The 21,603-nt window shown below is 50.6% G+C and overlaps 1 protein-coding gene and 1 long non-coding RNA gene across 7 annotated transcripts in view; one reads left to right on the top strand and one right to left on the bottom strand.

Annotated features, from left to right (window-relative positions):
* Positions 1–3,122: 3,122 nt before the first annotated feature.
* LOC118615036 lies at positions 3,123–9,144 on the bottom strand. 3 transcript variants are annotated; one of them, XR_004956293.1, is made up of 3 exons: positions 8,640–9,144; positions 4,171–7,333; positions 3,123–3,737 (listed from the first exon to the last, which is right to left on the bottom strand). It is a non-coding gene; the product is annotated as an uncharacterized LOC118615036 (long non-coding RNA). The 3 variants fall into 3 exon arrangements; XR_004956292.1 differs by lacking the exon at positions 8,640–9,144 and having other exon boundaries at positions 4,171–7,623; XR_004956294.1 differs by lacking the exon at positions 8,640–9,144 and having other exon boundaries at positions 3,123–3,734; positions 4,171–7,623.
* ACTN1 (actinin alpha 1) overlaps positions 7,826–21,603 on the top strand; it is an 89,346-nt gene continuing 75,568 nt past the window's right edge. For 2 of the 4 annotated variants that reach the window (XM_016131280.2, XM_036239083.1), the window contains exon 1: positions 7,826–8,188. In XM_016131280.2, the coding sequence (XP_015986766.2) occupies positions 8,084–8,188 (105 nt within the window). In that variant the 5' untranslated portion in view covers positions 7,826–8,083. The remainder of the gene's footprint in view (positions 8,189–21,603) is intronic. The other 2 variants (XM_036239082.1, XM_036239084.1) reach the window with 2 other exon arrangements.

Raw genomic sequence — 21,603 nt, 5'->3', positions numbered from 1 at the left:
TAGTTTTATGTCTGTGCATATGTAAGGAATGTTAAAGCAAAAATTAAGTAACTTTATGAGAATTTGTATCCTTTTTAAAGGAACTTTCTTAGTATTCAAGGTTGAGAAACAACACTGTTTCAGAAGATGCAAACCCTCTTGTCATTGGAAAGAGAAAGGAGGAGCCTGAGAACATGTTAGAACAGGGCCCCCAAGCTGAAAGACCATGTGGTTAAGTCCAGCCCTTCCATTTTATAGATGAAGAAATTGAGTCTCAGGGAACTGAGATCTCCTCACACCAGTGCTCTTTCTCTGCCACCCAGATAAGGACACCTGCTCCCCAAAGCTATCCCATTATGTCCATAGAAGTGACCTAGGCGGTCCTCTAGGATTGAGCTTCTGGGGAAGAGCAGTGGGACCAGGTTAAGAGGAGGGAAGCTAGGATTAATCAGACTTCCCTGCAACTCACTCTGCCGCCCCCCCCTCGCCTGGAATCTGCCTGCCAGCTTCCACAAAGGTGGGGTTGGAGGGGGGTGGTGGTGATTGTCCTACTCAGCAGGAATTTTCCGGCTGGGATTTGGGTGTTTCGCATTTTGCTCTGGTATTTGCTGGAAACTGGAGATAGCTGGAGGAGAGCTCCTCGCACTCCTTGGAGGGCTTAGGTTGGGCAGCTATCAGCCATGACTATCTCTTGCTCACAGAGCTGACCTCAGGGCAACTATCTGAGGTGGAGAGTTCTGAGGGCCCTGCTTGGATTTAGGGAAGAGAGATATGCAAAAAGATGCAAAAGAGGGCACCAGAAAGGCCAGGTGTCCCACCACCTGAGAGAGAAGACCTGAGAGCTGGGCAGAGTATGGGAACCAAAGACACTTACCTGCCTCCTCTAAGCCAGTCTTTTATTAGAGATCCTGCAAGAAGGTAACTACCTACTGTCTTCTTTCCTCCCCTGACTGGCCTGTGTGGGAAGAGGCAGGAACTGGCCCAGAAGCAGACAGCCTTTCCCTGGTGCTGCGAACTTAGGCCTGGAGGGGGCAGAGAACTGCTGGCTGGAGCCTAAGAGGGAGATGGCCAAGGCAATTTCTCCGGCACTGGTTCCTTGGGAGGTCAGAGGGCTTAGGAAACATTCATGTGGACCATGGCAAAGGACTGGCCTCCCAGGATCTCCCATGGGTTGATGGAGGAAACTGAGGCACAGAGTTGGAATTTGACTACTGCCATTTTTGGTTCAGCAAAGATCCAACTAGGTCACCTATTATGTCCTAGGCCCTGTGTTAGGTTATATGGGGGAGAGAAGAGAGGTGAGACCACATAGGGACAGGAGGAGAGAAAATGTGGACAAAGGATGACAATAAAGCAGAGAATTCTGTCTCAATTATAAATGGTGTATGGGAGGAAGTGGTTGTTGTGGGGACTGGGGACAAAACTGAGGTCTCTGGCCTTCCGAGCTAGAGACCCAAGAAACCATAGTCTCTCCCTCCTTCTAGCCTTGCATAAATACTCCTGTGCCTTTAGATCTTAGGAAGAGCCTGTAGGGAGACTATTCTCATTAGGCTATAAGGTTAGAGGTTAAGAACACAACAAAGGAAATCCCCAGATCTCTGGGCTGCGATGTCCATTGTGCCTTTAGTTTCCAGAATCTTGCAGATCTTGCTTGTTTGTGTTTCCCCGCAAAGACTTGTGTGGGCAGTTTCACATAGTAGGGTAAGAAAAAGGACCTTATGGTCATTGAGGTGGCCTCCTGCATGCCGGCACTGGGCTGGCACTTTACATTCTTTACATCATTACACATCAGTCCAACTCATTTCTATTTCTTCAGACTGTACATGTCTGTAACTATCTGTAGGGTGGAGAAATTCTAGGGGAGGAAGCCCATGGTTTGGTCCGGCTAGACAAGGAGGTTTGGGAGGACCGGGGCTCTTTTTTGGGTCTCTGTGCATTCTGCCTGGCCCAGAGAAGGTGCTCGACAAGTACTCCCAGAACTCATAGACATAATAATTCCTCCTTCTTTCCCAAGAAAGTTGGGTCACCCACTCCAGAAGTAGGTTCTTTTAACAGCAAAGCACCTGTGGCTTTCTGGGTGACTCATCTCCGGTTGGACTAGGGCAGAAGCAGCTGCCTGGAGTGCTGGTAATGGGTTGGGCTAGAGTCTCAGAGCTGCTGCTGATGAGTCAGGAATTCTCCACTTTTTCTGAACAGCTTCAGAGAAAATGCCTGGCTGGTGGAAGGGCCTTTAGTGTTCTTTTTCCTGTCACTGACCTGAACAAACTGCTTGAGTCTACATTAACACCCGCTGGCCAGTGGAATGTCAAAAACTCTGCCCACAATCTTAGTTCCTTGAGAAACCCAAAGGATGGATTTAAAAAAGGGCAACAAAAGCTGAGCCTCTGGGAAGAAAGGAATCAGGATTGTTCCCAGAGCAAGCCTCCCATTTTCCTTCAGGATTGTACCACACTCCGCTTTAGCTGCCCATATGATCCCAGGGATTTTTTTTTTTAAGATGTGTTTTTCTTAAACTTTTTTTTTTATTGAAAAGTCATATGAACTAGACCTGCTCCAGCTTCCCACTAAAGCAAACCAAACAGCCTCCCCAAACAATTATTCATGGACTATCTGTCAAGCATCTGATGTCTGTTCTAAGAGGGGGAGACTTTACATCTGTCTTGTCTGTTTGTGCATCTTTACTCTCCAGCATGGTGCTGGGCAGAGGACAGTTGCTTGATAAATATTTGTTGAATTAATTAAATTTGGAGAAATTAATAAAGCACCCATGCCATCATCCCTTTTCTCAAGCAGCTAATAAATTGAGAATCAATTGCTATCAGAATCAATGGCAATAGGTATGGAAGTTATTTATTCAAATGATCGATGAGTATATGAAAATATTAAACCTTTCAAAAGAGGCCACTGTTCACCTATCTTAACGGCTAAAATTTTTTAAAAAAAAAATGTGGGGTGGTGGAGGATGTAGAGCAACTGAAATTCCTATACCCTGTTGCTTGGAGAGTAAATTGTTATAGCCAGTTTGAAAAACTGTTTGGCACTATCTACTGAAATGAAACATATCTACCATATGACACAACAATTCTATTCCTAGGTATATACTCAAGAGAAATGAATGCATATGTTCACTAAAATCACACATAAAAATGTTTATGGCAGCTTTATTTGTAGTAACTCCAAACTGGAAACAATGCAAATCCCTACCAACAGGAGAGTGGATAAATTACTTACGATATATGTATCAATGGACTACTACAGAGGGAAAAACAAACCACAAAAATTAGCTACTAATGTAAGCCACAAAATAACCAAATCTCATAGATATTGAGTAAAAAATCCAGAAATCACAGTGTATATACTGTATAATTCCATTCGTATAGAGTTCAAAAATAACTAAAAATAATCGTTGGTGATAGGAAGTCAGAATACTGGTTTCCTATGTGGCCTGAGAGTATAGATTAGGAAGGGGCATGAGAAAACCTGAGGTGGGTGTAGGCACATGTAAAATTTCACCGAGTTTTATGCTTAAGATTAGTGCACTCGATTAATGCATTTTACTGTGTTACTCCAATTTTAAAAACTAATGGATGTAGTAATATGCATACATGTTGGCATCTCTAAAAAATCAACACATTTAGTAACTCTGTTTTCTCTATAGAAGATGGTATTAAATAGAATAGTGTCACCAGTGGGATGGCCATCAGTGAGTCCTTAGTCAATTCATCACCTTGGGTCCATGTCTCAGGGTCTCCTCCCTGCTGAGAAGATAAGATCATCAGTTACTGTTTCAACCCACTCTCTCACCCACTTCCCATACACTAATGGACATCCTCATGCATCTTACTTCCCCTCCACTCTCTCAGAATATAAGGGGTTTCCTCTTCTTATTGGTCCATGTTTTAGCCTGTGTTCTTGAACCCACCTGGGCCTGTCTCTGCAAGAACTTTGTGCCATCTCTCAACTTTCTTTAGCTTACATTTTCAATCCTTTCTGCTCAATCGAATCCTTTCTCTCTGACTATGAACAACCCAAGTTTCTCCTATTAAAAAAAAAATTCCTCCTTTGACTCTAGTTCCCCTCTAGCTACGGCCCAATATTTCTTTTTCCCTTCTATGTTCACTGTCTTCGTTTTAAAGAACCAAGGAATTTTCAACAGTTACATCCAAAGAGCACCTTGTAGGCCTTACTTACCAGACTTTTGTGATGTATTTGATGCTGCTGGTTCCTCTCACTTTGAAACTTCCGTTCTTTGACTTTCATGACACCATATGGTCCAGGCTTTCCATGTTCCGCTGACCATTTCCTCTGTCTCCCTCAGGGGTTTTGGTTCTTCACACTCCCTTTCTAAGTGCTGCTTTTGGGTTCTTCCCTTGCTCAGCTCCACTTAGGCATTCTTCATGGATGATGGTGGTGGTAATGACCACCTATAAGCAGATAACTCTCAAATCGTTGTTTCTTCTGAGGTGAGGAATATGCAGTAAACTGCTTGCTGTACAGCTGAATCTGGATATTCTCAGAGCACTTCAAGTTCAGATTCCACTCCCAATACTGAAATTCTTTATCTCAATTGATTGTACTTCCTCCACTTACCAGAAGTTCAAACTAGAAACCATGGTTAAAGCGAGTTCTCAACCTTGGCACTATCGATATTTTGGGCTGGATCATTCTTTGTTGTGGGGAGACTGTCCTGTCCTTTGTAGGATGTTCAGCAGCATCCTTGGTCTCTAACCACTAGATGCCAATGGTTGTCACCTATCAACTGTGACAACCAAAAATGTCTCCATACATTGCCAAATATCCCCTGGGAGGAGGATGCCAAACTAAATGAGGGTGGAGAACCACTGGGGTAAAAGCATGGTTTTAGGAGTCACATATATCTGTGTAACTTTGGACTAGTAAGCTACCTTGTGGAGACTTCCTTGGTTTTCTCTGTAAGATGGAGGCAGTTCTTACCTCATATGTGGAGCTTAAATAGGATAACATAGGTGAAGTCTGTTCCATATTGGACTTTTGTTGAGAGCAACAGACTCCTCTCTCTCATCCTTACACCCAAACTCCTAGGCCTCTTAGTTTTATCTCCTAATTATTTCTTGTCTATCCACTCTTTTCCATTTTCTATAGACTCAATGTTCATGTCCTTCTTGAATTTATATGTTGAAATCCTAACTCATGATGTGATGGTATTAGGAGTGTGATTAGGTCATGAGAGCAGAGCCCTCATGAATGGGATTAGTGTCCTTTTAAAAGAGGCTCTAGAGAGCTTCCTACCCCTTCTACCACAGGAGGACACAGTGAGACGATGGCCATCTGTGAACCAGGAATCAGGTTCTCATCAGACATTGAATCTGCTCTTGGACTTCCTAGCCTCAAGAACTGTGAGAAATAAATGTTTATTTTTTGCCAACCTTTTTGGCCTGCTGGTCTGAGGCGGAGCTGAGGCAGTGATGCTAGCGCTGGGAAGTGGCTGTAAATACAGATGAAGCTTTTCTTGCTCCCTGACCAGCCGCTCACTTCTTGCTGTGTGGCTTGGTTCCTAACAGGCCGCCGACTGGTACCTGTCCACAGCCTGGGGTTTGGGGACCCTTGGTTTAAGTCGCCCAGTCTACGGTATTTTGTTATTGTAGCCCAAATGGACTAAGACCCCATTTCTATCTGGATTATTGCAACAGCTTTGCAACCGATTGTCCCAGTTTCTAGCCAGCCTTGTTCCCCTCACACAGCACACAAGGCCTTCATGGTCTGGCTGCTTCCCACCTCTTCAGTCCCATCTCTTGCTCCTCCAAGCCTTGAATTTCTAGTCTAGCCACACTGAAATGCTAGGCATTCCTTTTACACCAAGCAGTTTCCTGCCCCCATGTATTAACTCACACTGTTCCTTCTGCCTGGAATAACTTCCCACACTCGTTATCTGGCTGACTCCTATTCTTAAAGGCTCACTTGAATTTTACCTCCTCCAAAAAATTATACCTGGAGATGCCTTTCCCATGCTGGATTCAATGCTTCTCCTTTGTGCCCTCACAGTCCCCTGGGCAGATCTATCTCCTTACATTTCATTGCAGAATATTTTATTTTCTGTATCTGTCTCTGCTGGGCTGCACAGGGGCAGAAATTGTCTTTCTCATCTCTATATACATAATATCTAGCACAGCCCCTGACACACAGACGGTGCTCAGCAAATATTTATTGAGCGAATGATGGATATAGTACCATCATTACCCTTTATGTTAGGTTTAGAGCCATAGTTTAGAAATGGTTATAAAATAGTCCATAAATCTGCTGTCTCTGCAGCTCAGAAGCAATGCTTCCTCAGCCAGGGACTTGTGGTGTCACAGGGCTGACCCGGAGCACTTGCATAAGCGTGTGAGATCCACTAATGATGCGTGGAACGACACCACCGTGGATATCTGCTTACAGCAGCAGCAGCTGGCTCGTCTGAGTCAGGGCCACTACCTTCACCTTTTCTATCTGTGGCCTTTCAAGTATCCTAATTCATGGCCCTTCCTGTCAGTGAGCTTTTCCCTTTAGCTCCTTCACTTACCTCTGGACTCCCACACTTGCCTTTTTGCAGCTGACTCAGCTATCCATAGGGCCAAATATAAATTAAGCACTACTATGTGCATAGGCTATTGGAGGTCTACTTACAGCTGTTCTTCAGTCTCAGGGTCCCTCAGGGGAGCCCACCAGGTTGTGAGGCCTGCCTCTTCTAGGTGTCTATCACTCCTGGGGCAGATGTTTAGACCCTCTTACTATCTAGGGCTGAGGAAGGAAGCCCAGACAGGCACTAAGAAGTTGGAGGTGTTTAGTCAATCTTGCCCTCCTTCCTCCTCTAATAATAATACGCTTTGTCGGCATAAGGTTAAGGGTTTGGCCTGGGGAACCTGCTAAATCTCTTTTCAAGCGCAACTCCTTGAGCCGCTCAGTCTCCTCACCTGTCAGGTATGTGTAACGAGCAGAGGGGGGAGGCATGGAATAGGTAGATCACTCTGGGCCCCCTCTCTCAGTTTTCAGGATGCTGCCCGGTGTGTCTGAGGGTAGGTCCGACCCCACCAGCCTGCGGGGACCCGCAGGTGATCCGGGGAAGCTGGGCGTCGTAGCCACCACGTGGGAAGCCCCGCAACGAAGCAGTGCCCAGAGCCCGAGGACGGGCCAAAAAGGACACTGCGGCGAGGCGGGAAAGCTCTGTGGCCTCAGAGCGCTGATGGCCGGTAAGAAACCTGGCTCCTGGACAGGGGTTGGCCAAGCGGTCCTGGCAGGGCTGAGGCGGTGAGGGCTGTGGAGTCAGGAAATTCCCAGGAAATTCCTTTCCATTCCCGCATTCCCCGCCCCTTTCCTTGGGTACCGGCCTCTTCGAACCCTGGGAAAGAGAAAATGAAATATTTTTCGGATTTCCTCGCGTCCCTTCTCCTGCCCCTGGCCGCCTGGATTTGGAACGCTTTTGGGAGAGCAATATAAAGCCGGCGCGCAGGAGTTCGGGGCCTTCCCGCGGGCGGGGAGCGTGTCCAATCCCCGGCGGCTCCTGGGGCTTCGGAGCGCGCTGCCACTCGGTCCCCAAGCTCGAGGAGGCGTCCCCCGGCTTCGGTCCCGTTCAGCTTAAGCTGTTGTCACATGAGCCGCGAGGGAGTGGGAACCCGGGGAGTGGGCGGGGGCGTGCGCGCTGGGAAGGGGCCGCCCAGTCCACCTATATGCGCCGCGGCCCGGCTGACGGATGCCAGGAATTCCCAATGAGAGGCGATGGGGGGAAGTTTGGGCAACTCGGCCTGGCCAATGGAGAACCTCGGGAGGGCTCTGCCCCTTCCCTCCGCCCCCGCCGCCTGGCTCCCGCAGCGCGAGTGTGTCCGCCCCGCTCAGTGTGCGTGGAGATTAGGTCCGAGCGCCCTCCCCGAGGCAGGCAGTTCGCAAGCTCAAGCCGCCGCCGCCGCCGCCGCCGCCAGCAGCCACCTTCGCAAGCAGCGCCGCGGCGGAACCGGGCGCAGGGGAACTAGCCCGGCCCCGCCAGTCCAACCCAGCCCAGCCCGGCCCGACTCCCTCCCCACGCCGGGGCAGCCGCTGCCGCCAGGAGAGAAGGTGGAGGAAGAAATCCAGCCCCTAGCACGCGCGCACCATCATGGACCATTATGATTCCCAGCAAACCAATGACTACATGCAGCCCGAAGAGGACTGGGATCGAGACCTGCTACTGGACCCGGCCTGGGAGAAGCAGCAGAGGAAGGTCAGCAGCCATCCCGGCCCGCCGCAGACCCCCCATTCCGACCAGCTCGGCCTGCTGCGCTAGCTGCTCGGGACTCGGAACGGCTTCCAGGCGCGCACAGGCGGGGGCGGGGGGATGCGCGGCCGTGCTAGGTGGGGTGTTGGGTTACAGGCGCGGGGCGGAAGGCGGAGCGCCCCTGCCCTGGAGCCCGCGAACGTGCGGCCTGAGGGCGGGGAGGTGGGGCCGCCGGCGGGCAGGTCTTCTTGGGGCCGGTGATCCAGGCCACCCGGCTGCTGCCGCACGGTCCCCGCGTGGGCAGGGCGCGGGGGCGGTGCTCCTGAGGTTGGGACTGAGCCCCAGGATCCGTGGCTGCTGCTCGGGATCGATTTTCCCTTCCCTTCTCCGCCCCCTGGCCGCCTCTCCAGATGGCGTGCGGTGGCAGCGCCCTTCCTGGTCGCCCTGGGCTAGGTACCTGGAGGGGGCAAGCTGCATAGGACTGCGCATCCCAGCTCGCACACCGAGGGGAAAGCAGGCGCCGGAGGGGCTGGCAGTCACCTCCCGTTCAGCCTGGAGGTGGACCTGCTAGAATGGGGTTTGGGCCGAGAAAACCCAGGGATCTATGCAGGCCCCCAGCGGGCCGTGTGGGGGCGGGGTCAGGACTGCAAACCATTTTATTGATTAACTCAGGTTGGTAGCTGCAAGCGGAGGTGGGCTTGCGTCTACGTCCTGCCCTTCTGACCCCTACTCCTTCCTGGGAGAAGGCGAATTTGGCCAACTTGATCTGAGTTGAGAGGCTCCAGGGCAGAGGATTGTCTCCGTGGGTATTTGGGGTCACTCATTGGGGATCCCTGCTTAGCCACCAAGCCGCGTCCCAGGCTCCGTGTACGGGGTGCTCACTCCGCCGCCGGGACTAGGCTCGCAGCCGGCGATGGGACTCCGGCACAGTGGCCGGTGGCAGGAAGAGGTCAGAAACCACTCTTTTGGTGGGGGGAGGGCGCCCCAACCGTGCCTTTGCTTCCTGCCTGCGCGGTGAGCTCTTGCCCCAGGCAGCCACGTACCCTGAACAACCCCCCCCCCGCCTCCTCCCCCGCTGCCCGCTCCCATCCGGTCCCTCCTCGTTTCATCCCTCTTGCTCCCCCCCGCCCCCCCCCCCCCGCCTGATCTGGGAATGGGTGGTGGGGGGGGGGACAGGATGGCGCGCGTCCCTCTGGATAGTGCGGTTAGGGCTGGGCTTGAGGGAGAACGCTCATGTCCAAAAATGGTAACATTCATTCCCTTTTTTAAACTTAAAAGGGGGGGGAGTTTAGGGAGCCGACTGAAGTTTTTTTTCAGCCAGAGGCATCCTGTATTAGCTCACTCAGGAATCCTAAGCCCTTTTACTCACTTCATCAGACAAGCAGAGGTAATTTAAAACACACGCACAAAGAGCTTCCTTAAAGCCTGGCGACCTGAGACCCAGGCCAGTTTCTGCTGGGCCCAGCCCTATACCACGACACTGAAAGGTCCCCCGGCTTTGAGCTGACTTCTTTGAAATGCGGCGGTTGCTTAAACACCCCTCTTCCTCTTCCTGTGGGCCCCCTCTGGAAGAGCTGGGGGAGAGCTATGAAAGACCCCGCACTCACCCACTTACTTCCTGAGACAATTGGGCTGTTGGAGTGAGAATGGAGAGGGTAATTGAGATATTCCGGTGGGGACAAGGCAGAGGGACCCTTTAAAATTTCAGGGTGAAGCCTTCTTGAGAATAGATTTTGAATTGGATAAGAGCAGTGGGATTAGAGTGGTGGATGTCTTGGCATCTTCTATGTGGAGTACTGAGCACCTACTTACTGTGTGCCGGGGAAGGTTTAGAGTGACAGGACTGCCCAAGAATTAGGAATTAGGCCTGTTTAAGGAATGTGGAAGGACTAAGTTCCTGGGGGGCAGAAAGTCTTATCTCCGCAGCATGGAGCACTGGACCTGTACCTAGTAGTCAATATTCTCAAGTCAATGAATGAATGTTAAATGTAGTTGGGCAGAAAAATGATGGTCTCTCTCTTCATATATATTCATAAATCTCTGGCCCGGGTGGTGTGGGTGTGTCCAGGCCTCTGGGGAGACAGGTGGGAACAGGGTCATTTGGGAAATTTGGTAATCCACAGGGCACACTCAACAGTTCCCAGAGCTGGCATTGGCTGATGTGTGCCAGGCATTGTTCTGATCTTGTCACATACATTGTTTCAGTTGTTACTCCCAATAACTCTGTGAACTAGGTGCACAAGAGGATGAGGAAATGAGGGGCAGAGGGGGAAGTAACTAGCCCGGAGTCCCAGGCTGGTGTGTGCTGAGGCTGGGATGCAGCCACGTTTGGGGTACGCAGCTTCCCCTCACTTGTCCCTTGTTGGTGAGGGAGGCAGGAAAGTTGGGCCAAGTCCTGGCATCCAGAACCTGCCAGGATCTCTGGACCTAAGGGCGCCAGTCCCTGCTTTGGTGGGGTTGGTGGAGGGGGTGGTGGGGCACGTTACAGTCTGCTGGCCTGACTCTGAAAATCTGGTCTAAAGGTTTTTTTTTTCTGCCACGAATTCTCTTACTGTACATGGACCTCAGTTTCCTCATTTATAAATTTCACCTAGTTCTCAGCGGGACATAAAGAAGTAGTAGTACCTGTGGAGCTTCAGACTTAAAGTAACTCGTTGCTTTTGGCACCCTCCCTGCCGACCCTGGGAGGCAAAAATTGAGTGAGACCAGAGCTGACAAATGGACAGCCTGACCATTCCAGGTGGAGGCAGGAGAGTGAGGGTTGGCGGGGGGAGGAGGACACAGTGCAGTGGGATACAAAGGCCACTGGGTGGGAGGCTGAAGATCCTGTTTTTAGCCCTGGTACAAACAACTATTTGCGAGATACCAGGCAGTCATTTCACTTCTCTGAGCTTTTATTAGATCATTCAGCAAATACTTTTGGAGCACCTACTCTTTGCCAGGCATGGTTTGAGGTGCTGGGGATAGAGCGCTGGACAAGACAGAGGAGGTGTGTGTTCCTGTGACATCTCCATTCTGTTTTCTCCTCTCTAAAGGGGCTGTATTCCTGCCCTGCTACTTCCTCCCCCAGCCGCCCGCCCCCCCCCCCCCCCCCCCCCCCCGGCTCTTACAAGGATCAGATTAAATGAGGTGGTAGGAAGCACTTCCCTGGTGAATGGTGATGCCTGATGCAGCTGTAGGTAGAAGTCTGTGCAGGCAGAAGGCATGACTCAAGAGTTTGCAGTGAGTCGGCCTTGGCTTGTCCCTTCTTCAAAGAATGCTTCAGTGCAGAGTTCACCAGGGTGGGCTCTCGGGCTCCAGACACAAAATGCAGTGAATTAGAGGAGTTACTGGCTTTCTCGGTCTTGCTGACCTTCGAGGCTGAGCTCCAAAGCCACCTATCCTAGGGGCAGCAGGTCTGAATGCCCATCTTTCTGGGTTGACCATAGTCCCCAGTTTATTCCCTTATGTGGATCTTGCGCATGCCTTTATGTTTATGTGTGTGCAGGTAACAGACAGGCTAGAGAGACATCGACTTTGAGTAGTATCCTGCCTCTACACTTTCAGGCTTGTGGCTTTGGGCAAGTTACTTAACCTCTGTTAGCCTCCCATTCCTTACTTATAAAAAGGAGCTAAGAACCTCCTCGCATACACACACTGCTGGGTTGACGGGAGAAGATATGTAAAATGGCACCTCTGCTGTTAAATTTTATTCTTTCTCCTTAAATCCTAGAGGCTCTGGTTTAATGTGTATTTTCACAGGTGGCAGCCCTGTTTTTTTTTTTTTTTTTTTTACATGTAAGAGCTTAATCGATATTTGTTGAGCTAATGAATGTTGAAACAGAGAGGTGGCCCAGGCAGGTGTAAGAATGTGGTTGTAACTAGGCCCATGTCCTAATTTGGCACCCATGTCAAGCCAGGTTGTCATGCCCAGTCGCAGGAAGAGAAGCTGCCTTGTTTACATTTGCTTCTGGCCTGTGCGACCATTACAGGAGCTATTCAAGGCCACTGATCAGGGTAGAGGACTGCTGTGAATGGGGTGGAAAGGACACCTGCCTGCTCTGAAGGTTCGGAGTCCGAAAACCAGAATTATGCTTGGCGGAAACAAAACCTGTGAGAAGAGAGCTTCGGCTCCAGTGTCAATCCTCATGCCCCTGCCCTCATTTCCGCCTGCCTCACCCCATGCCGGTGTCCATGGACGTAGGACCCAGCCTCTCCTCTCCTCTGCTGAATCCCTAGTGCCTAGCACAGAGTCAGGCCTCTTGTAGGAGGTCAAGAAATAATTGGATAAATGGTGTCATGCTCCTAACTCAGGGCTGGGGATGGAGATAGGGATGAAATGCTTTACATTCCAGATAAACCACCCCATCCTGGGGCTTTATCTGGCTCCAGCTTCTGCAGATCGGCATGCGCCGGGCACACTGGGTTCAAGTCTCTGCCCCTTCACTTACCTGCTCTGTACCTGATGATACCAGTGGAGAAATGGAGAATAATAATCATTCCTGCCTGATATAGTTGAGTGGAGGTTTAAACCAAGTAATGTGCATGGGGGAATTTAGCATAGCATCTAGCAGATAGCAAGTGCTCAATAAATGTTAACAATTTTGGGGAACAAGAGTTTTTATGGCCTTTGAGATATGCTTTGAGACAGATGTAGTATATAAACCTATCTTTGAAGAAGCCAGCGTTGCCTAGGAATGTGTGAGAGTTGTGTTGTTCTTGACCTCTGACTCCGAAGTCAGCTCTGGCTCATTCAGTGTCACTTGACCTCTCTGACTTCTCGGTCCTTTCACCTGTACAATAGTATGAAGTCCTTGTTCACCTTTTTCCTACTGCCTGGGTATCCAGAATGAAGGGATGCATGTTAAAGTGCTTGTCAGATTGTTATAGAACAGGTAAAATAACCTCAAAATATGAATTTCATCTGAAAGAGACAACTCAGGGGTGTCTTCAGACCCTACTGCTAAATAGCAGGTCCCCCCCTCACCTCTCAGCACTTACTCAGGCCTGCTTTGCTCCAGGACCTGTTACAGTTGCTTCCTCTACAAAGCCTGTCCTTCGTGGCTGTGCTGAGAACAGGTGTCCCACTGGATGGCAAAATGATTGACAAAGCCTGAAGGAGAGATGGATAGGGGCCTGGAACATCCCAGCTGTGGAGGCCAGCTGGCCTGGACCAGGCAGGCGGGCTGCTTCTGACTGCCGCCTAGGCCTCCTGACAGGTGTGAGAAGGCCTGGAGTGCACTGAGATCCAGGCTTTCCAGTTTTGAAGAATGATGGGACTTGGAGGGGCTGTTGGGCTGGTAGGAGTAAGAGGCTAGCAGGCTCTTCTTGAGGAATCCTTGGTCATCAATCTTTTCAAATGGAAAAGGAAGAAACTCATTTCCTGAAGTCTCACTCCTCAAGGTGGAGCTGAAGGCTGTGCCCAGTGGGTGGGGGCGGGAGAAGGCCCTGACCCCTGGGACTTTCCTTGTGGAGCAGTTCTGAGTGTGAGGAGGTCAGACCAAATGGGCTTCTTATAGTTTGGGGTTTGTGGTTGGAATTTGGGCTTCCCATTTCCCTCTTCTCAAGGAAGGCCTGGGATTGGGCGCTTGGCCAGGTTTATGGTTTGTCCAGGCGTTCGGCCACGCCTGGACAAACCATAAACCTGGCGTGAGGATTTGTCACACAAGACCTAGTGCCTCCTGTAGGTCTGGAGCCTAGGCGGGGCAGTTCCAGCCTGAAACGACCTAGTCACAGACCTGTTGCTGTGTGTGTGTAGGGAAGAGCAGGTGCTCTGTTCCTCCACCTTCTAGTCCCTTATAGGGTAAGAACACTGACAGTTTCTCTTTGTGGAGTCTGTCAATGAACACTGATTGAACCTCTCCTAGGTATCAGGTGCTATGCCCATGTGGGGTCATGGGAATCAGGGTTTGGGTGGAGAGGGAACCAGAAAGACAGAAGCGTGGCCAAGACAAATGCCGTGGGCAGGAGCCAGCACTGCGACCTGTGTGATGGAGAAGCTGAAAGGCTGGAGGCATTTGAGCTTCATCTCCAACGATAGACAGGACTCGAAGGTTCTGCTGGGAAGCCTTCCCTCTCCCTGGCAGCTAGACTCTGTGTGTGTGTGTGTGTGTGTGTGTGTGTGTGCGCGCGCGCGCGCGTGCGAAGGAGGGTAGGACAGGAGGGGAGAAAGGAGAAGACTGGAAGGGCAGGGCAGGGGCAATGGCGTGTCATCCTTGCAAGGCCTGCAAGCTGCCGTGGGCTGGGGAACACCCCTCTTATTCTCACTTGTCCTTTCCCATTCTCTTTGTCCCTCTCAGAGCTGACCTCTCACCTTTCCGAGAGGCCTGGCTGATCCGTACAGCTCTCAGGCTGGGTCCTGGAGCCCCACACCTCTGTGCGTCTCAGCCCTTTAACCCCGCACGAGCTGCTTCCATGCGTGTGACCCTCCCAGTTTTCCTGGGACCTTGGTGTGGCCGAGGGGCTGTGGTATGAGGGCACCTTCCTCACTGGCCCTGCTGTTGTCAAGGCTGCCGTGTGACCACAGCCTACATCTCTGCAGAAGGGTCCCTGAGCTGGGCCGAGTTACTCACTAAGGACACTAGAGCAGTCCCAGAGCCCAGCAGCTTCCCAGTGAGGTCATGGCCAAGAGGCCGTGGGCAGAGGAAACCCCCTTCGCCTGCTTTCTTAGTCCTGGCCAGACGGTCACCCCATTCAGACTCATGATTCATTCCAGAGTTCTGTCCCCATTCGCTGAGGTGCCAGCATCCAAAGAACTGATTGTCCATATCTGGCCCAGACTGGGGCCAGGAGTATTGGGGGCGGGAGACTCAGCAAGCCAGGGCTCAGAGCCACCCTGGAAACCTACCTTCCTCTTAACATCTGGCTCATATTTCTCACTGGTTCTCAGGCTGAGCATTGAGCCCCCGAATTCATCCTTCTCAGCAGGTAGGGGGTAAACATAAGTAGAGGGCTGGTCAGGTGCACTCTGCCCTGTCTCACCTGCTCTCCCCCATCGTGTCCTGCCTGGGGATCATCCAGCAGGATCTCCATGTGCAGGGCACCATGAGTGCAGCGTTGTGATGCATGGGACCCAAAGCCAGGTCGGCAGCCGTTGTGGCCCCAACCTGCCCCTTCCGTGTGCCCATCCAGCCACCGCAGATAGCGCCATGGTTGCAGAGGTGATGGGCGGGAGTGGCAAGGCCTTAGTCCAGTTCCAGCTGATCTGCAGACAAATCAGCAAAAACTACGGTGGTCTCTGGCAGCCTGGGCAGGGTCATTTTTTCACAGACTAGAGCCAGGATCAGGACTGGATTTTTTTTTTTTTAATTTTTTCTTATAATAATCATAGCTGCTCACTCTTTCTGAACACGTGCTAAGTATCAGGCACTGTCCTGAGAACTCTATATGCATTTGACACATCCGGTCCTGTGAGGTGGGTGCTCCTGTCACCCCATTTCACGGATGAGAGAACTGGTTCAGAGAAGCCACATAACTCTTCCAAATTTATACAGCGCGCCAGAGGTGGCGCTGGGATCTGGAGTTTGCCTTCTCACCACTTTGCTCTGCAGCTTATAAAACAAACGCTTGCGCATCGAGGAACATTTGACGAAAGGCAGACAGACGTACAAAACAAAACTCAGTGATTAAAATGTTCTGGAATTAGATAGCTGTGATGGTTGGCAACCTTGGTAATATTCTAAAAACCATTGAATCGTATACTTTAAATGGATGACTTTTATGGTATAATAATTACCTCAATTAAAAAACCCTTGGAAAATGATAAGTAACATAGAGAAGAAAATGACGATTGCCTGTCATCCCACCTCCCAGAGTTAAGCACCTGCACCGGAGTTTCTGATGCTCTCTGCCATCCGCATCCCTCTCCCTCTCCTTTGTGCGTCCCGCTTTCCCTCTTCCTCCCCGTTTACACAAAGGTCAGGGATCTGGGTTCATGGTGAGTGAGTGGGAGAAGAGGAGAGGAGAATAACCAAGAAGAGCAGCTTTTATAAAAAGCATGATGTGGTCCTTTTCCTGGAAACTGCTTAAGAATAGATCACAGATACGCACAGACCAACAGAAGGCTGAGGTGGGAGAGGCGAGGTGGACTTCCTCGTTTTCCCACTGGACCTCTGTCCATAAACCCTGTTGGCCTGGAATTGCTTCTCACCTTCTGCCACCCCCAAGGTGGGGGCCTGAGGCCTGGAGAGTGGAGGGGTGGGCCAGGGTCCTCCCCTAGTAGGCAGCTGTACCACACTCTTGGGTTGCCTAGCAATAGTTGGAAAAGGTGACTTAGCTCACTTTAGAGGCGAGAGGAGAATAACAGGCAACCACGGATGGAAATTGGGAGTAGATGCAGAGGATGCTGTTACCCTGGAAACTGCCTGCTTGGTCCTTGGCTACAGCAGGCTACTTTCGGGCTGGGGTTAGCTTTTCATTGAGGGGTTGTGGGGTCCTCTCCCGCCCTATTATCCACAGGGTTGAGTGTGGGGGCACAGAGAAACCAACCAGTCTTGTACATGGCCTTTGTGTTTGCTGTGTTCTGTCGGCAGCCTCTTAAACATTCACAACAACCTTGTAAGGTATGTGGGATGATTATACTTGATAGATGAAGATCCTGAGCTTAGAGATATAAAATGACAGGCTCACAACTGCACAGTGAGGAAGGGCTGGGGATGAAGGTGCTGGCACCCTTGGTCTTTAAAGGGAACCTTTTGTTTTGATTTAAAGCATTTACAAGTCCAAGATCTGGGAGGTGATGTAAATACTGTTTACTTCCTGGGAAGAGAAGATGTGAGAAGGAAGGCTGGAAAGGAGAGTTATCTGTTTTATATCAAACAACCAACCAGCCAGTATTAAGAACGTCTCAGTTCCCCGAATAAGTAAAAAGACTAATAGTTCAATTGGATTGACAGTTGCATGATTTGGATTACCTCAGGCTGTCGAATAACCCTTTGAGGAAGGTACTGTTAATTTCCTTGTTTTACCGACAGGGAAATTGAGGCTCAGAGAGGTTAAGTAACTTGCCCAAGATTGACCAGCTATTAAGCCAGATGGATTGACCTTGGAACTTATCTATTAACCAGTACAGATATACCCTTTGCTATTCTGGAGTTTATGTTTTAATTGAGAAACAAGACTTGCATAAATGAAATAAAAAGGAACAACTCAAGATGGTGTATAATTAAGTACTCATTATGTGATTCATGATTTTTAACATTTGTGCTTTCACATGTGGTTTTCTTTCCATTAATCATGATGAGCCAACTTGTGAGGTCCTATCTCCATTTCATAGACAGGGCGAGTTAGGCTCAGAGGAGTTAAGAGTCTCTCCCACTGCCTGAATGGGTAGTCTTGGTTTGGAATCCAGGTCTTTGGAGAGTCTCTGGCTAAATGGGTGGGCAGGGACCTTTCTGAAGTTCTTTTTCCCTGGTTGAAAAGGTAAAGGAGGGTTCTAGTCATATCTCTCCACGCTTTCAGTAGAAGGAGTAACTGTCAGGAATAAACTCAGGTCTCCTGAACCTGGAGAGCCACCCGCTGTCCCAGGTGGCCTCCCTAGAGCTGACCCTTGCTTTTGGGGACTGGCGATCCTGCTTTAAGATTCAGCCATGTCTCTGCCTCTGCTACGTGGGCTCCTTCAGCATCACCTGCTCCTGTTGGTCCCTCCCCCCCCCTTTTTTTTTGTCACCAGGGGAATCTAAGAGACTTTGAACCAGGTAGCTGAGGCTCAGTGTTTATTTTGATTGTAAAAGCCTGTGCATGTTAAACCTTATAGGTTCTTGTGGAAGTGTTGAGACTGTTAAGAAAGTTGGTGAGGGAAAGCTTGGGGGCTTAGGCTGTGGTAAGCGGTTTTGGGTTTAAGCTCTGTGGGCCAGGCCAAAGGGAGGACATGCCCTTCCTGATTCCCAGCTTTGAACCTTGGTGCCCAGGGTCTATGTTTAAGGCCCCGAGTGGTTCAGCCGAGGGCAGAGCAGCAGTCACAGTGAGGGCGGGGAGGGGGCGCTTTCTGACAAGCTGCCTCCTCTGCCTTGTTTTTCCTGTTTCTTGGGGTGATTTTTGCTGGGGGCTGTTCAGGGGGTGGTCACAAGCCTGTGAGACCAGGCCAGGCTAGGGCTTTCAGGGGAGCATGATTATGGGCCTGAAGATTCGTTTTTTTAAAAAGCCATCTGTAATACTGATGGGCAGAGAATGGAGTGGTGGTCAGCTCTATTTTCAGATCATCTGTAGGTGAAATGACACCAGGGGAGGGAATGTCAAGGTGAGTGGGCTCCTTCAGTCAGGTCTGGCGACGGAACTTGGCCTTCCATCTGGGAAGACAGGCGGCAGAGAGGGTGCGGTAAGTCAGACTATCTTTTCTCATGTCCCATGTAGACATGTCTACATGGGACAGCCTGTAATTTGGAGATGCAGAGAGATGCAGGGCTCTTAATTCTTCTAAGTTCCAAAGCCTGGACACAGTGTGACGGTCTGGGGGGTGGGGTGGGAAGTGGGGGAGGGGAAGGGCAGCACCTTTTGCCCAGGTCCCACTAGTGCACTGGCTTGACCTCCATGTCTGTCTGAGTCTGTGAGTGAGTGTGGGCGTGTGTCTCAGTGGGCGTATACATGTGCGCGCCCGGGTGTGTGTGTGTCACTCTGAATAGCCTCTCTGTTGTTTTTGGCCACTGCCTTGACTTTGGCACAGGAGTGGTGCCCTTTCAAACGCCGCAGACATCCTCCAGATAATACATAATGGCACTTTCCAGTGTAGTTCCCGATATTTTGGAAAAGGCTTTCTTTCCAGGAACCCAGCGTGCTTTTGCAGACTTGGCCCTGGGAGTTGGAGGAGGCGGCTCATGAATCTCGCTTTCCCGGAGGAGAGGAAGTGGGGGCCAGACCCCGGTTTCCTGCCCTTCGTCCCATGGCTGGGACTGTTTGGAGTGATCTTCACATCCATGAAACCCTGAAGCCTGTTTTTAGAAATATGGATCATTTTCCAAACTTAACCCCCAATAAAAGCCACTTATTATTATTATTATTTTAAATTACGCAATAGTAGATTTAGAGGTTCATTGTTCATAGTTAACTTCCTTAAAAAATTAAGGAATGCCACACTGGGTCCTTCGTTCAGTGGGCCCGTTTGGAACTCCTTTAAGTGGGGCTGTTTGGCAGAGGCAGCGAGGCCACAGTGGCGTCCAGAGGAGGCTGGTTGAGGGACCTGCCCCCATTGCCTTTCTGCAGAAGCTGCTGGTTCAGGAGAAGGCCCAGCTAAGGCCCACTCGTGGGCCAGGGACTATATCTGGGACTATGGAGCTGAGTGTGCAGACTCTCTCCCTCCAGCATGGACTAACCCGGAATTGTGCTATGGGCCGGGCAGGTTTCTAAGTGTTCTACAGATATTAACTCATTTAATTCTCACAGCACCCTTATGAGATGGTTTAGCTGGAGGTAAGGAAGTTTAGAAAGGCCTGCAAGGGCTCAGGTGGTTACAGCCATCATTTCTAGATTTTCTGCTCTTGAGTCCAGTTCACAAAGACCATAAACATTATAGAGCTGAGGCCCTGGCAGCCTCCCCTGTCCCATTCCCTTCCCTCTTTGGGATGAACTGCTATCCAGCTTGGTGTTTTCACTCATAAATGTGCATCTATATAGTTCCTGCTTGGGTAGTTGTCTTTTTTTTTTTTTTTTTTTTTTTGCGCCTGTTTAAAATTTATGTAAATGATGTCGTTTCCAGCATCTCACTGTGCACCCTGCCTTGTCTGCTCACACCTCTCCCATGCCCTGGAGCTGTCGAGACAGGCTCAGCATCTCATTTTGTGGACGAGATAGCAGAGGCCTGGAGGGGCTGGAGGACTTGAGGGACTTGCCCTGGTCACACAGCTGTTTACAGGTGGCAGGTGGGACTAGAAGCCCAACTTCCTGCCTCTGTGGGTGGCACTCTGTGTTGGAGTTCAAAGGCTGGTATTTAATGAGGGAGGACTGACAGGAGAAGTCAATCTTAGTTTCTTTTTTCCTCTCGTGTGTTTTTTTTGGTGGGGGGCGGGGCCCCCTGGCTCCCCTCCCCTCCGCTGCCCCTTTTCCTGAAGCTCTGAGAATCAGATTCTTAGGGACTCACACCATCTTTTCTCCTTCCAGGGTAGTAGCTGTGCTTTTGTTGCTCCTTGATGAAGCAAATATGCAATGACAGGAAGCTACTGTGAATGTATTTGGGAATGCTTCTAAATGAATTTCTATTTCACGTCTCACAGTGGCATCTATAGCTTTTGAAAGTTAGTTGTTCTCGGCACGTAGGGTTTTGGAAGAGGTCAGAGGAGGGGAGGCATAGCCGAGCCCCTCTCGGCTGGGTCCCAGGGCCAGCCGGTAGGATTCCAATTGTGTCTTCTTGTCCCTGCTTGGTTTCCTGGCTCTGGCCTTTTCTTCTTTCTCCCCTGGCTCTGGGCCACTCAGCCCTTGCCTCGCTCACTTAGCGCCTGGGTAGAGGATGGGCTGGAGAGAGCTGGAAAGGACAGACGTGTTGGCAGCCTCTTGGCAGCCTCATCACACTTGCTTTGGCCACTGTTGTGAAACTCTTGGCTCTGAGGACGTTTGGAGGGTTCTCAGGGGATGTCATTGATCTATGACTGACTTGGGCTCCTTGGATGATTGAAGGTGGGTTTATGGGGTCTCCTGGGGCCTCCTGCTCTGTTATCCAGGATGCCTGGAGACTGTGCCACTGGAATCCAGACACACTCATGCCACCTCAACCCAGATCCCCAAAACCTAGAAGGATGGGGATGGCTCGTGGAGTAGGACAGTGGTTCTCAACCTTGAAGGTGCATCAGAATCCCCTGGAGGGCTTGTTAAAACACAGATTGCGGGGCCCCATCACCAGTTGGTCATTCAGTAGGTCTGGGGTGGGGCCTGAGAATTTCCAATTTTGACAAGTGAGAGGGCACTTCAGAGTTACTCAAAGAGGAGGGACATACAGGTGGGTGAAGAATTGGGGCTGTTTTTTGTGACTACTGGAGAAGTCTTGGGCCAGACTATGACTTGGCTGATATGTTTTACCTCGTACCTGCTTTCCTTCCCTCCCAAATAAGTAAAAGCTGTGTTTTTTCTCTACTGGAGAGGCTTAGACTTGGGGAGGAGATGTGCTCCTACACCCCAAGCAAAGGTAGCCCCTCAGGAGCATCCTGCTGGCACATAGTAGGTGCTCACCAAATATTGGATGTGATGAACACTGATGGTGCCTTTGATGGGGCCGCGGCAGCCAGTCCAGCAGAAGATGTCTGGCAGATGCTAAGGTGCCATGTGGCAACCTTCTGAGTTGCCCAGGCCACGCCGGTAACGGGGCTGAGTCCAGAGCCCAGAGCAGGCCTCGGGCTGGTTTCTTGGCCTTAGAGGTGTGCTCTGGGGTCAGGAGGAGGCCCAAGGGCAAGGAAGCTGGCCTTATGCCTGGGACGGGGTCCAAGCCTGCCACACCACTCCGCACCCCCTTCCCCCGGGTG

Source organism: Rousettus aegyptiacus, unplaced genomic scaffold (assembly GCF_014176215.1).
Source record: "Rousettus aegyptiacus isolate mRouAeg1 unplaced genomic scaffold, mRouAeg1.p scaffold_m13_p_3, whole genome shotgun sequence".
Classification (NCBI taxonomy): domain Eukaryota; kingdom Metazoa; phylum Chordata; class Mammalia; order Chiroptera; family Pteropodidae; genus Rousettus; species Rousettus aegyptiacus.
The sequence above is the reverse complement of the archived record's forward strand: the minus strand, read 5'-3'. Positions and strand labels throughout refer to the sequence as shown.